General features: G+C 35.9%; 1 protein-coding gene across 2 annotated transcripts in view; it reads left to right on the top strand.

Moving 5' to 3' along the window:
• The window catches only part of LOC122299111 (nuclear-pore anchor-like), a 93,896-nt gene that overhangs the window by 37,682 nt on the left and 40,373 nt on the right, over nucleotides 1-15,841 (top strand). Inside the window, exons 15-21 of one of the 2 annotated variants that reach the window (XM_043109056.1) lie at nucleotides 8,930-9,067; nucleotides 9,180-9,284; nucleotides 9,380-9,493; nucleotides 10,975-11,053; nucleotides 11,400-11,443; nucleotides 11,547-11,620; nucleotides 15,010-15,112. In XM_043109056.1, the coding sequence (XP_042964990.1) occupies nucleotides 8,930-9,067; nucleotides 9,180-9,284; nucleotides 9,380-9,493; nucleotides 10,975-11,053; nucleotides 11,400-11,443; nucleotides 11,547-11,620; nucleotides 15,010-15,112 (657 nt within the window). Of the gene's footprint in view, nucleotides 1-8,929; nucleotides 9,068-9,179; nucleotides 9,285-9,379; nucleotides 9,494-10,974; nucleotides 11,066-11,399; nucleotides 11,444-11,546; nucleotides 11,621-15,009; nucleotides 15,113-15,841 lie in introns of both variants that reach the window. The other variant, XM_043109055.1, reaches the window with a different exon arrangement.

The following is a 15,841-nucleotide window of genomic DNA, read 5'->3' as shown; positions in this document are numbered from 1 at the left end:
AGACTGAGACTAGATGGGCTCCACATTGATGCTCTTGACTTGCAATAAGCAGAACAACTTGAGAGGCCTTTTGAATAAACAGAAATCAGAAATGTGTTAAGAAGCATGGCAGGTGACAAAACTCCAGGTCCGAATGGATTTTCTATGGCTTTTTTCCAAACTTCTTGTGAAGTGATCAAAGAAGATATAATGGGGGTCTTTAATGAATTCCAAGAAAATGGTATGTTTGAAAAGAGTCTCAATGCAACATTTATTGCTCTCATTAAAAAAAAAAAAAAAACTTGGTGCTGTAGAGGTAAAATATTATTGCCCTATTAGCTTGGTGAGCGGAATTTACAATATCATTTTGAAAGTTTTAGTGAATAGATTGAGCATGGTGGTTGAGAAATTAATCTCAAAGCCTCAAAACGCCTTTTTCCAATGTAGGCAAATTCTTAATTTGGTGAATCGCCAATGAATGCTTGGATAGTATACTCAAGTCAGGAGTGTTGGGGCTCTTTTGTAAGCTTGATATGGAGAAGGCCTATGACTGAGTCAATTGGAGATTTTTGCTCTATATTCTCGAGCGATGTGGCTTTGGCTCAAAATGGTGTTCTTGGATCAAATAGTGTATCTGTACTGTTTGTTTTTCTATCTTGGTGAATGGCACATCAAAGGGCTTTTTTAAAAACACTCGAGGCTTGAGACAAGGTGACCCTCCATCTCCGCTATTTTTTGTTTTTGTAATGGAAGCTTTTAGTAAGATGATTTTAGGGGTTGTGGCAGGTTCTTATCGGGATTCTTAATGGGGTAGGCAAATACTGGCTCACTTCACATATGCCACCTATTATTTGCTGATAATACCCTAATCTTTTGTGGCGCCAGTCATGATCAAATTTGAGCTTTGAGGGCACTCCTTTTATGATTTGAAGTTGTTTTGGGTTTGTAGGTGAACTTGGTTAAATCAGAAGTAGTCCTCGTGGGGAATGTTCCGAATGTGTACAGCATGGCTCACATCTTGGAAAGCAAGAAATCCCAATTGTTGTTGAAATATTTGGGTCTTCCTTTGGGTGACCCGTTCAAATCGAAATCTATTTGGGATGATGTACTTGACAAAATGGAGTGGAAATTGGCTAGTTGGAAGAGGATGTACCTATCTAGATACGTCACTTTAATCAAAAGTACCCTATCTAACTTACCAACCTACTTTCTATCACTTTTTCTGCTTCCCACCAAGGTGGTTCATTTCACAGATTTCTTTTTTTTCATTTTTCTTTTGGTTTTTTTTTTTTTGGGGGGGGGGGGGGGGGGGGGGTGTGTGTTTAAATTCCACTTGGTAAATGGGGAGATGGTGTGCTCTCCTATCCCGAAAGAGGATTGGCTATTCGGAACTTGCAATCTTTTAACAAATCTTTGCTTGGCAAATGACTATGGAGATACCATAATGAATGGGGAGCATTATCTAGATCTGTCATAGGATCGAAGTTTGGTGAACTATGGGGAGGATGGTGTTTGAACTAACACTTTTCTTTTTGCTGAATGAATCTCCTCCTCTTTCTTCTCATACATAAATAGCAAAAAATAGATTACAAAGATAGGAAATTCGAAATCTGACTTCCTATCTTAAAGGGATTCAAATCTTGGATAAGATATGTTTCCCATTAAATATTCAAATTACAAATCCTATAAATCCTATACAGCTGTACAAATCTATCTATACCCAAAATACATAGATAAACATAGGAATTATTAGATAAACATTGGAATTAATTTAAATAAATATAATCCACTAATACCCCCCCTCAAATTGATGCTAGCGTATCTACTAGCATCAATTTGCTAACTAGGAATTGATGCCGCTGTCTTTTCATCGCCTTCGTGAATATATCAGCTACTTGAAGATTCGTAGAGATATAAGGAAGAATAATAGACTTAGCCTCATAGGCTTGACGAATATAGTGACAATCCACTTCAATATGTTTGGTACGCTCGTGAAATACTGGATTGACAGCAATTTGAATGGCACTAGTGTTGTCACCATGAAGAGGAGTTGGCTTGTCTTGCGAAAAACCAATCTCTTGAAGAATGCCCCACAACCACATCACCTCAGAGCAAGCTGCTAACATAGCTCTATATTTAGCTTCAGTAGAGGATTTAGAAACACACTCTTGCTTCTTGCATTTCCAGGAGACGAGTGAATCTCCAAGAAAGATGCACCAACCAGTTGTAGAACGCCTAGAATCTGGGCAACTAGTCCAATCTGCATCACTATAAGCCATAAGTTGTAGAGAAGTGCCAGCAAGAAAAAATAACCCACAGTTAGGAGTCCCAATCAAATATCTGATAATACGACGAACAACCACTAAATGCAAGTGTCGAGGTGTGTCCATAAATTTATTGACAATATGGACAGCATATGAGATATCCGGACGTGTGATAGTGAGGTAAGTGTGCCATATGTGGCAGGACTACAGAAACACATAAGAAGAGGATGAGACACATTTTCAAGAAAAATTTGTTTTGAGGTGGGTGATGCATCCAAAATCAAATTTTGGCATGATGTATGGTGGTGGCGATAGGACACTCAAGGAAGCTTATCCAGAATTTTATGGCACAACAAGAATGAAAGAAGTATCAATTGTGAATGTCTTAATCCTATCTGATGGTACTCCCCAATGGAACATTACATTCTTTAGAGATGCACAAGATTGGGAAATTGACACTTTCTCAGAGTTCTATGATCGAATGTACTCCACCCTCAAGAAAGGGAAGTTCATAGTCCGCTCCTACCATCATGCCATAACCACACATAATGTAAATCCATTTCTTTAATACCCGAGTCTTACTATGTAGGTCCTTATGTCACTTTATTAATTCTTTAAGTTAAATATTTTAAGATAACAATTTTTATTATCTTATTATTTTATTATTTTATTTTAAGATGGGTGTGCTTTTATTTTTAGGTGGTTTATTAAAATAAATTAAGGGCATGATTTTAAGACCTTGTAATATTTTTCTCTTGAGCCCTATAATTTTCATTATTTAAGAAATGAACCAATTATTCTCTACCATTGGATTGGTAGGTGAAAAGTATTTTGAGGTGGATAGATCTCCACCATTCATTTGCTTCCTTGTAATGGAAGAAGGGAACAAAGACCAAAAAGCCCTTGCCCCTTCCTCCAAGTCTATGCCTAAGGCAACAAGAAGGGGGAAAAAGACAAAAGCAATTCTCTTAAGTCCCTCCCCCTTATCCGTTGGTCATCCTCCCAAGCTTGTAAAACAAGACTTTGACCAGCTTACTTAAATCTTTATTTCCTTGTTGAACCGTTGGTTTCCAAGAAAGAAAGAGCAAGTCTCCTTCCTCTCCAAGCTTTCAATACAAGATTTGACTAAAGACTTAAGTTAGTTTCCTTCCTCTTTCCATCGGTCACAAGCCAAAGAAGAACACAAACCTTCTTCCTTTCTTCTTCTTCTCATCTTCAAGATCAAGGAAACCAAAGTTTTTCTCTTCCTCTCTTCAAGCCGTGTGACCCCAAAGAAAGAAAGAAACAATTTTCTTCCTCCCCAAGCCGTGCCATACCTCTCCTTCTATACCCATTTTCGGGTTGCTTTGAAATTCAAAGCTTATTTTCATCTTCTAAAAGATGACATCTTGAAGGTAAAAGGCCCTTGATTCATTCCCTAGTATAATTTACATGTGGTTTTCGAATTTCATGATTTATCTCACATCTATGTTTCGGTTTTGACTTAATACTAAAGCATGGTAGCTGTCCATAATAGGGCCACTTGGGTATTTTATACGGAAAGGTAGTTGAAAAGTCATGGGCTTAACAAGGTTTAGTTGATTTAGGCTTACTTTGGAATTAATGGAAGTAAAGGTTCAAATCTGGAAAATGATTAGCAAGGCTTTAAAATAAATCTAGGCATCTCAAATAGGCTAAATAAATTCTAAGAATCATGCCCCTTTTTAAAATAGTTAATTGTGTCACTTATTAGAAGGGCTACATTGCACATAAATTGGCTTTTGGGTTGGTAGGAAATAAAATGAGAAAGAGCGAAGCCAAGGAAGGCTTTAGGCATCAACATAGGGCATTTATAAAATTTTTCTGCTTATTGGACAGCTTACACACTCTAGCACTTTTGCACAATTAACCATTTACTTCTAATATCAACTTAGGCTGGAAATCTAGTAACATAAGCATAATAAATAGCCTAGTTAACATACATTATTTAATTATGCATAACATAGAAAATAGCAAGAATAACCCATTAAGTAACTTAAAAATACTTAGCATCGAAGTTTATAATTTAATCGTTTAACACCTTTAAAAGCATGATATAAACCAATTAACACTACTTTTAAGTTTCATTTTTGAAGAAACCTCATTACTTGGAAGACCCCAAAACAGAACAATATTTTATATATGACATTTCCAACAGACCCAAAGCATTCCAAGAGTCATCTAAGATTACAAATTTGTTTGCTAAAACCCCCATTCATTTCGAAATATAATAATGCACAACACAAAAACAGTTTCCATATATATACACGGCTAAGCCAAAACAGGGCATATATATGAGGAATCACAAACAACATGAAAGATAAGGATCAAAATCTGGAACACAAGCTTGTTACATGATTCAGTTAGCCTCAAAACAACATCCCAATCAAATGGAGTTCAAGCTAGGGTTTATACCTTTGGTGAGTCCTTCCCAAAACACAAGAATGATGAAGAGGAGAGGTGATTTCGGCTTAGTGGACTAGAGAAAACACTAACCCTTGGCTGGAAACCCAAAACCGAAATATAGATGTGAAATAAGCCATGAAATTCGAAACTCACATATAAACCATACTAGGAAATGAATCAAAGGTCTCTTAACTTAAATTTTCACCTCTTAGAAGATGAAAACAAACTTTGAATTCCAAATTATGAACAACCTGAAAATGGGTATGGAATGACACGACTTGGGGAGGAAGAAGATTGTTTCTTTCTTTCGTTGGGGTCGCACGGCTTGAAGAGAGGAAGAAAAAAACTTTGGTTTCCTTGATCTTAAAGATGAAAGGAAGAAGAAGAGAAATGGAGAAATGGGTATCGGCTTGGAGAAGAAGGAAGAAGACTTGTTCTTTTCTTTTGGCTAGGTGACCGACGGATTGAAGGGAGATAAGGGATTAAATCACTTTTAGTCAAAGCTTTCCTTGGAAGCCAACGGATTCAAGGGATAAGGACTAAATCACATTTTGGTCAAACTCTTGTTTCACAAGTTTAGAAAGTGACCAACAGATAAGGGGGAGGGACTTAAGAGAATTGCTTTTGTCTTTTTCCTCCTTCTTGTTGCCTTAGGCGTAAACTTGGAGGAATGGGCAAGGGCTTTTTGGTCTTTGTTCCCTTCTTCCATCACAAGGAAGCAAATGGATGGTGGAGATCTATCCACCTCAAAAATACTTTTCACCTACCAATTCAATGGTGGAGGATAATTGGGCCATTTCTTAAATAATGAAAATTAGAGGGCTTAAGAGAAAAATATATTGTGGTGTCTTAAAATCATACCCTTAATTTATTTTAATAACCCACATAAAATAAACACACGTCCATCTTAAAAGAAAATAATAAAATAATAAGAATCTTTATCTTAAAATATTTAACTTAAAGAATTAATAAAATGACGTAAGGACTTACGTAGTAAAACTCGGGTATTACAACTCTACCCTCCTTAAAAACATTCTCGTCCTCAAGATTGAACGTACCTCAAAGAAAAATGGTGGGATACTTTTCTCTCATACCGCCCTCATGCTCCCATATCACCTCTTGTTTGGTGTGGTGGTTCCATAGCACCTTGACAATCGGAATTATTTTGCTACAGAGCACTTAAACTTTCCGATCTAGGATCCAAACTAGTGCTTCTTAATAGGAGAAATCGTCGTGTACTTCAAGGATGTGTACTCGATCGCATGTGAAGGATCATGCACATACTTTTGAAGCATTGAGATGTTAAATACATTGTGCATAGCTGAAAATTGTGGAGAGAGTGCAAGTTTGTAAGCCATTGCTCCTATTTGTTCAAGAATCTTGAATGGACCAATGTATCTTGGGGTTAACTTGCCCTTCTTGCTAAATCTCATAACTCCCCTTATCGGAGCCACCCGTAGGAATACCTTGTCTCCTACTTCAAAGTGCAGCTCCTTTCTTCTATGATCGGCATATTTCTTTTGCCTCTCTTGAGGCAAAGCAAGTCTCTTCCTGATGATAGTCACCTTTTCTTGCACGAAAGTATTGTTTAAATATTATGCATGAAAGTATTGTTTAAATGTCTATACATGAAAGTATGATTTATTTTTTCAACTGTTTATGCATGAAAGCATCGTTAAAATCAGCAAAGGTTTATGCATGCATGATTTCAAAAGAAAAAGATTAGATGATTAGTAAATTAACAGCATGGTGTATTGCTTACTGAGTATTAGACTCACTTTGTGTTTATGTTTTAAACGTCCAAGTAATGACGAAGAGGCTGGGGAGCAGGGCATTATTGCAAGAGGGAGAGGCAGACGCTTAGTGTCTTCTCTGTTGGTTCGACCTTACATGGATGATGGATTATGTTTATTGATGTTGTTTTTATGTTGGGATGGGTCCCTTGTCGGGACGTTTTGTTGGGTTGACTTTAAACCATGTGTCTTTTGGTATGGTGTAACCGTTATGGTGGGTGATGGTAAACCATTATACATTGACTTAGTGCCTTCTTATATGTATGGTAGAGATGAAGTCCCTTTCTCACTAGAATAGTTATGTTTTTATGAACGTATGATAGACTCTGAGTGTTTTTTATAGATGAATGTTTGAATAGAATGTCTATCAGGTGTTCCTTTATTAAATTAGAAATTTAGAGTACACGTGTATCATGTTCATGCTAATCGCATATTACTAGAAAAAAAAAAAAAAAAGGTGTTGCAGAGTGACAAGTATGTACATAGCAATTCCACCCTTCCCAGGGTGGGGTCATTACAATTTCCATGGAAGAGTATTTGGAAGAGAAAAGCACCCTTGAAGGCAATTTTTTATTTTGAATGGACTGCGTCGTTAGGGATCCTCACAAAGTATACAACCTTCGGAAATGCCACATCATAGTCATGGATTGGTGTTGTATGTGCAAAAGAGTGGAGAATCCGTAGATCATCTACTATTACATTGTGAGATTGCTATAACCACGTGAAATGACTTCTTTGCTTGGATGGGGTTAGCTTGGGTGATGTCGAAAAGGGTAATCAACCTCCTAGTTTCTTGGCGAGGTATTCGTGGCAACCCTCAGATTGCAACAGTGTGGAAGATAGACCCAATTTGTCTATGTTGGTGTATTTGAAGATCGAGAGTGGCCAAGGGATGAGCTTAGAAGTTTATTTTTCAATACTTACTCCATTGGTTGATCGTAATTGATTTTAATGGCATGTCTTTTCATGACTTCCTTATATCGCTAAACTAGCATACATAGGCGACGCTTTTGTATATCTCCCGTATACTTGGGCCTTTGTCTCTTTTATGCTCAATGAAATTTTGTTTATCGATCAAAAAGAAGAAAAAGATCTCCACCCATAACATTCTTGCCACCTCACAGTGAAGTAAAAGATGATCCATCGACTTCCCACTCTTCTTACACATATAACACCAATCCATCACGACGAGACCCTCTTTCTCAACTTATCCAAAGTTAAAATTTTCCCAAGAGATGCTGTCCAGCCAAAGAAAGCAATCTTAGGCGGCACTGTACTTTTCCAAATATACTTCTAAGGGAACTAAGTATGATTTTAACTTGACAAAACCTTATACAATGATCGTACAAAAAACTTCCTACTCCCTGTCTTCATCCAAAGCATCATATCCACCACATTATTACCAAAATTCAAGGAGTTCAATAAAATATAAAATCAGAAATAACTCCAATTTCCCAATCATGAGCACAGCTCTACTGAAATAAACGTTCCATTGAGACACCGAAGCCTCCTGATTAAGAGCCAACTGAAAGAGAGAGGGAAACATAGTCTTAAGAGCTGAATCACCACACCAAAAGTCATGCGAAAAACTGATCCTACCAACCGTGAAACTACTAAAACAAGCAAAATCCTCCCATCCATTTCTAATATTCTTTGAGGGTGCAGTGAACTGTAATTGTGAAAAGGTTGGAAGAGCTGGAAACGGAACAAATGCTGCTGCTGCTTCTCACTTCATTAGAACACCAACCCCCTCGCAAACTGCCACACTTCAACTCAATAATAATCTTCCATAAAGACTCCCCTTCCTAATGGTACCTCCATAACCATTTCCCAAGGAGTGCCTTATTAAAAATCCTCATATTTCGAATTCCCAACCCTCCACTAGAAATTGGTGTGCATACCTTATTCCACTTGACTAATTGGAACTTAGTCTCCTCTCCAATTCCTCCCCACAAGAAAGCTTGTAAAATCTGCTCAATTCAATTAGCCACACTTGCTGGAAATGGGAAAAGGAGACGAAAAAATATGTGGGAAGATTAGAAAGTGGAGTCTTTATTGCCAACTTTTTCTATTTTTTTCCTGTTTGCTTTAAAAAAACTGAATGACTTGTATCTTAATTGTTGGGTCTTGGCATTTGTTTTCCATATCTAAGGAATATACTCATAAAAACTGGTTTTGTGTTGTGTTTTATCAAACATGCATCTGTGCATAATGGAGCCTTGATGTGTCTTACGTTAACAGCTCCCTTTTTATGAGTGCCTGTGATACTGTGCTGCAGTTGGATGAGCTGCAACTCTGTGCTCTACTGTTCCTTCTAATATCATTTACATTTTGCTTAAGTGTTACTTTGTATCCAAAAACTTTACCATTGAAGTTGTGTTGACAGTGCTTTCCCATGTGTTCAGGGCAACCATACATTAGTGTTCAGTGCAAGCTTACATGTCTAGCATTGTTTGTGAGAATTTTTAGGTGACAGTTCTTCTTAAGGAATGTCGAGATATACGACTTCGTTGTGGATCTACTGGGCTGGAATGTTTTGATGATGGTAGCACTGTTACGGGGACAAATGCAGAGTCTGATACTGAAAAAGTGATTTCTGAACGACTGGTAGGTTTTTTGCATGTTTCTTCCTCAACATAACTCCTTACATTTCTGCTTTTCCTCTGTAGAAGTAATTAACCTGTAGTTGATGCTACTTTTGGGTGAAACACTTAATCAGTTGACATTTAAGGACATAAATGGATTAGTGGAGCAAAATGTACAACTCAGGAGCCTTTTGCGCAGTCTTTCTGATCAAGTTGAAAGTACAGAGATGGAGTTCAAGGTTGTCCAGAAAAAAATTCTCTGTCACTTGTTTTTTGGCAAAATGGTACTTTTTCTAGTTGATAACATTGTTTCATCAATGCATACTGATTACAGGAAAAGTTTGAAATGGAGCTTAAAAAACATACTGATGAATCTTCCTCTAAAGTTGCTGCTGTCTTACAAAGAGCAGAGGAGCAAGGGCGAATGATTGAATCTCTCCACACCTCTGTAAGCTTTAATTAATCCCTCCTTTGTTTTGCTGCTAAACCCCCTCAAAGTTGCAAACTGTATACCAATTTGCAATTACCCACTCAAAGTTTCATACTATCAATTTTGGCAATGCCCTGCATAAAAGAACTTGACATACATATGTTGATAAAAAAATAATATGCTCGATGCATGTCCAGTCCGTGGAGAAGTATTTGGAAAACAAAGGCTCGCATAAAAGCAATCTTCTTTGTATGACGGCTTCCTTGAGGAAGCCCTTATATTAGACAACCTAAGGAAAAGGCGGATAACTGTCATAAATCGGTGTTGCGTGTGCAAAAAGAGTGGGGAGTCCAAGTATATGTCCTGTGTACTTGGGATTTTGCCTATTCTTATGATTGATAAATTTTTTTTAATGGATATAAAATATTAAAAATGAAAAAAATGAAAGTTTGAAAAAAAATTAAAAAAAGTAGCTAATTTTAAAAAATAATTTTTAAAATAATTGATTGTTTAAAATATTACTTCGTTTGAATTTCAAGTGTATTTTGTCATTTCTTAGAGTCATTAGGTGTAATTAGTCTTTTTTAAGGGGAAATAGAGGTACATTGCAACTTTTTGGTAGTTTGAGGGGATGATGGCCAAAACTGATAGTTGTTTGGGGGTAGGCGATGATTGCAAATTGAGTGGTAGTTCGATGGGGCTTTGTGTATTTCTCCCCTTTGTTATTATTATAATTGGTTGAGTAAGTTACACCTTGTCCCTCCAAATGATCATCGCATTCTCAATGTTCCTCCTAACTTTGAAGTACTTGCCATTGATCTCTTAAATTGAAATTTCAGTTCATTGTACCCCCATATCCAAATCAAATGTTAATTTGGACGAGAAATGCGCCACAAGCTTCCCATGCTTGTTGGGTCAATATAATGACTTAACATCCCTAAATGGTCCCTTTATCATTATTTTTAAAGCGACTCCAATGTGACATGGAATTTTTTCAAATGCACCATTCTGGCCTCATTCATTGTCTTCATCGTCATACCTAGCTGTCCTTCAAAGAAAACTAACCTCCTCCAAAGACTCAGGGCAAGAAATAACATTTGCACTGCTTCATGTAATTATTCCCATCCACCAATATGAAAAGAAAAATGTTGCAGGATGCAATGAAGCAGGCACTGAATTCTCAAATAATACATATACATCAAGTGTTTGATATAATGCCCACTAGAGACACCCTTATATGGAATTCCCTGATAGATTATTATAAAATTGGGCATTAACTTGAGGGGGCTGATTGAAACTGTAATTAGCAATTTGAAGTTTGGAAAGAACAGGGTAGTTTGAAGGGGTAAGGTGTAATTTACCCTAATTGGATTATTGTTGATATGTACCATATTTTTTTGATAAGTAATATGTACTTTATTATTATACCTCCATGTGACAGATTGTTGATAATATAAATGTTTTGACCTAAGATCTTTTTCTTGCTATTTTCTTCACAGGTTGCTATGTACAAAAGGTTATATGAAGAGGAACGTAAACTTGATTCATGTCTGCCTCATTTTTTAGAAGCTGCTCCAGGAAAATCCATTGGTTCTCTCTCTCTCTCTGTGTGTGTGTGTGTGTGTACAAATTAAGACTTTTGGCTTATTAATTTACCGAAGCTGTTCCATTTAATCTCAATGGTGCATTTTGCTGGTGTTGAGATTTTGGCTTCCCTTTATGGGCCTTTTCTGTTTCAAATCTGAGCTTTCTTCAAGTTGGAAGCTACTGTCTGGCATATAGGAAGGTCCTGTAGAAATCGTGTGCATTCTTAGTTGAGATGATTTTTTTTTTTTTTGCACGTTCTTAGCGCACTGTGCACCTATTGTGTTTCCATATTTTGTTTTCCATGTCTGGCTTTATAAATACAAATTGGTTGTCACAGATGATGGCAGGACGAATCGCAAACTTCTTCTTGAAAGATCTCAGGTGTGGTTACAGAGAATATTACCTAAAAAATGAACTTTTGGTATGTCATTGTTTCTTTGTACTCACACATTATACACACACACACACATATATATATATATAGGAAGCTTCTACAAAGGCCCAGGAACAGGCTGTGGAGCGAGGGCTATGCATTGAAGAAGAACTGGTGAAGTCTAGGTAAATTTTTTAATTTCTAAATCTTAGTTTATACATTGTGTGCTAGCTTTGATTTTTATTGCTTGCATGAGACTTTAAATCATTTTGGTTTTTGGATATATAGGGAGGTATCTAATGCAATTCTGTCTTGGATGCATGGTCAATAGTTTTTTAAGTTTTTACAGCTTAATTGTATGCTAGGATTCTCATGTTAATATATAGATTTATTTAACTCATTTGACATTAAATGCTTTTGCGTTGTAAATGAAGTTACATCAGTGATCCATTAAAGTTATATATTGTTGCTACAGCACTTATCTACTTTTATGAGCAGCTAATGTAGGTTTTATCTAGAATATTTGCAACTCCTATGCCCTTCCTAATTTCCATTCACTGGGTTTATTTATCTGAGTCTTATTCCCTTCTACTTAAAAAAAAAAAAAAAAAGGTCTTATTTCTTTCTTCATTGCCCAATAGCAATTTAATTTGCTCAGGAAAAATATCTTTCTTATCAAAAAAATAAAATTGCTCATAACAAATAAATCTAGAGTTAATGGAATAATTTAACATTCTTTGCTTGGTTATTTATGTTCATGTGCTATTTTCATATTCCTTCTGAATGTATTAGCTCCTAGTGTGAGAGCATTCACGAGAAAATTAGATGGCTAATTTTTTATTTTTTATTTTACTTTCTCATGTATCATGTCATTTAGTTAAGAAAAATTCTATTATCACCCTCTTAATCATCAACGCTCGTTTCAATTAAACAACAAATAGTATTCCAATTATTTGATGCCACATCAGAGGTTGATGGATAATAGGATGATAAATAACATTACTCTTTTTATAATTAAAAACCAGTTTGTCCAAGTTCTGGGCCAAACTGATCTGGAATAGACATTTTGGACTATGTTTACTAGGAATTGATTTGGGTAGTGATTAGGACTACCCAAATGCCTTTCGCATAGGGAAAAGTGCCAGCACATATCCATCTAGTTTGGGAACCATTCAACTTAAATTATGGATATCAACAATTCCCATTGTTTGTGTTATTAAGGTACATGGGATAAACATCACTGCTGAGGAGAGCTAAGATCCCCAACTCCCACAAGCTTACTGTTGTGTCTCCTTGTCTTTCTAACTCTATGACCTCCATTATCATTGCATCACTAGCTCCTAATTGTTTATGGCCTTGAGCTTTGACTGTCTGTGGCAATAGAGCTGATGACTGTCTGAGCTAAGAAGGTGCCCAAAGCAGCAGCATCTACAGACACACAGAGAGAGAGAGAGAGAGAGAGAGAGAGAGAGAGAGAGAGAGAGAGAGAGAGAGAGAGAGAGAGGCTTGAATGTGATGAGCTTGGGAGAAGAGGGAAGGTGGACGTGGAGGGTGTGGTAGGTAGAGTTTGGAATGAATACAGATACTAATGAATTTGAAATTGGAAGGGACTGTTTAAAGAAATTTGCTAAAAGACCAGCTATATCTTGGTAATGAAATAAATAATATGATTGTGGTTGGAGCGAGAGAGAGAGAGAGAGAGAGAGAGAGAGAGAGAGGCTTGAATGTGATGAGCTTGGGAGAAGAGGGAAGGTGGACGTGGAGGGTGTGGTAGGTAGAGTTTGGAATGAATACAGATACTAATGAATTTGAAATTGGAAGGGACTGTTTAAAGAAATTTGCTAAAAGACCAGCTATATCTTGGTAATGAAATAAATAATATGATTGTGGTTGGAGCGGTTGCCTGCAATTAATTATTTTTGTTGCTTATGTGCAATCCATCAACTAGATGTGATTAGAGGATCAATGATTTGTATTTGGAGGTGATTTGGGGGATGCTTGGTGAACGAGATGAGATGAGAAGTCTGTGAATGCTAGTGAAATGGTTTGAGTTATGACGCTTTATGGGATTTTGAAAAATGAGAGAAAACAAGTTGAATAAAAATATTGTATAGTTAAAATATTGTTATAATATAATTTTTTAATATTATTTTTGTTTTGAGATTTGAAAAAGTTGAATTGTTTTTTGTACTTTATTTGGAAGTTTGGGAAAGTTATAATGATTAGGTAATGATTAGATGAAAAAGTTAAAAATTTGAAATTGAAAAGTTTATGCTTGAGTGGTGTTTGGATGTTGAGATGTAATAAGAAGAGATGAGATGCGATGGGATGATACCATCTTAACATCCAAACTGTCAAATTCGGGAAAACAGAGAAACTTTTTGGAAAAACTTGTCTGCCATGTGTGCAGCCTCATTCTCATTGAGCAGGCCAATCCGCCATTCTTTACAAGCTAAGAACTATACATGGTAACAGCTAATGTATAACTCCTAACTATTAGCATCTATACATGGTAAGAATAACTATTGAGTATATACGGTAACACAAGATAATATAATATCTAATATCTACGTTAACACAAACAATCCCTTAGGGTGTGTTTAGTTGTTGAAATCAACTCAACACATCTCAAACTAATCATTGATGAGACTCACTACTTTTTCAACTTCCCATAAAAAGTTAAACTCATCTCAACCTATTTATATTCAAACATATCTCAATGGGACCCACAGAACACTATTGTTCACAGATCAACTTAAATCATCTGAGATCACCTCAACATCCAAACACAGCCTTAGAGGTCAAGGAACCACCAATGCATAGTCTTAGTTGTGGAGCAACATGAGAAAGGGGATTGTGTAGGTCATGGTTCATATAAATACTTGAAAATCTTAAGTTCAGTGAATTCCATTTGATGTTTTATAATAGATATTTTATTTACTACTATCTCAAGGTAGATGACGTGTTTTTTTTTTTTTTTAATAGTTCAAAAATCAATGAAAGTTTTGTGGAGTAAAAGGATTTATCCATTTTCCAAATTACTCCTAATTTAACCTGATTTTCTTTCAAATTCAAATTCTCATATCTTAATTTCAATCCGTCTTTCTTGGCCTATATAAGGGCGTTTTAGGAAGTGTTTCATTGAAATGAAAGATGTATTGTGGGAGGGAGTAGGAACTTTTTATTTTATTTTGTTTTTGTTTTTTTATTATGCTATTGCATGGTTTGAACATGGGGGAGCCTTTGATGCTGGACCCTCTCCCTTGACCAGTTATTGGCTCTATTTTGGGGATGATGTTATAAATGTATCAAAGGCTTAATCCTAGCTAAAGGGGGGTCGATTTTCATTTATGGTCGAAGCTAGGGTATCTACAATTGGGATTGTTGTGGCATTTGGAATGAAGGCGTAAACATAGAATACTACGTACCTTGCGTTAGTTATGTTTGTGAATTGTTATTCAATGTGTAATCTTATATCATGTAACTTTAGCTGAACCATCTTGATTGTAATTGTTTGCACAAATCTCTCCCCACATCATGATCAAATTCTAAATATTTGTTGTCCTATTGGTAGGACTGAGATTATATCATTACGCACAGAGCGTGACAAGTTTGCTTTGGAAGCAAATTTTGCAAGAGAAAGACTTAACAGCTTCACGAAGGAATTTGAGCATCAGGTGATCATATTGTTTTAACATTCTCTCTGTCTCTCTTCTGCCCATTCACCTTGATCCCCATTCCCCATGGTTGTCTCATTCATTCTCAGTGTTTGTAAAACTGCACTTAAGTGAAAAGCATAAACCAAGGCTGAAGCACTGCCCTTACCAAAAGCAAAGTGCATAAATAAATAAATAAAATAAAATAAAATAAAAAACCCTTTTTGGTTCTTTTTGTGTGAGCTTAAAGTGCAGAAAAGAATGCTTTTGTATTTATTTATTTTTTGAAAAAAAATATAAACATTCAATTAAAGACCTTGAAAATGATGTAAACAAATGTTTGTAGACATTTAGTTGATATTGAAGATCATTTACGTACCGTGGCGCCACATGTTTCCATATGTTGTGATGTATATGCTTTGGACACGATATAATAGTCCAAGTTGGCCTTTTAGATGTACTGATATTTGATAGCTTATGTTAGCTTGTTTGATCATGGCCTTTTCTGGTATATTTGCCTCAACCATTTGATTTAATTTGATTATGGCTACCAAATATCATAGACAGGTGTATTTAGTAAAACAGAGGAGAATTATATAAAATGCGATGTTTAAATTTTAAGTAATTAAATGATTATTTGATTTTCATATTGTATAATACTTTAAGAAATTTCCTTTTTAAACATTTATCTTATTGTATTATAGGGAGTTTTCTTATTATTACATCAATTTTTAGAAATGTGTGCTTTAC

The sequence above is a fragment of the Carya illinoinensis genome, chromosome 16 (assembly GCF_018687715.1).
Source record: "Carya illinoinensis cultivar Pawnee chromosome 16, C.illinoinensisPawnee_v1, whole genome shotgun sequence".
Taxonomy (NCBI): Eukaryota; Viridiplantae; Streptophyta; class Magnoliopsida; order Fagales; family Juglandaceae; genus Carya; species Carya illinoinensis.
This window is presented reverse-complemented; position numbering and strand designations above follow the sequence as displayed.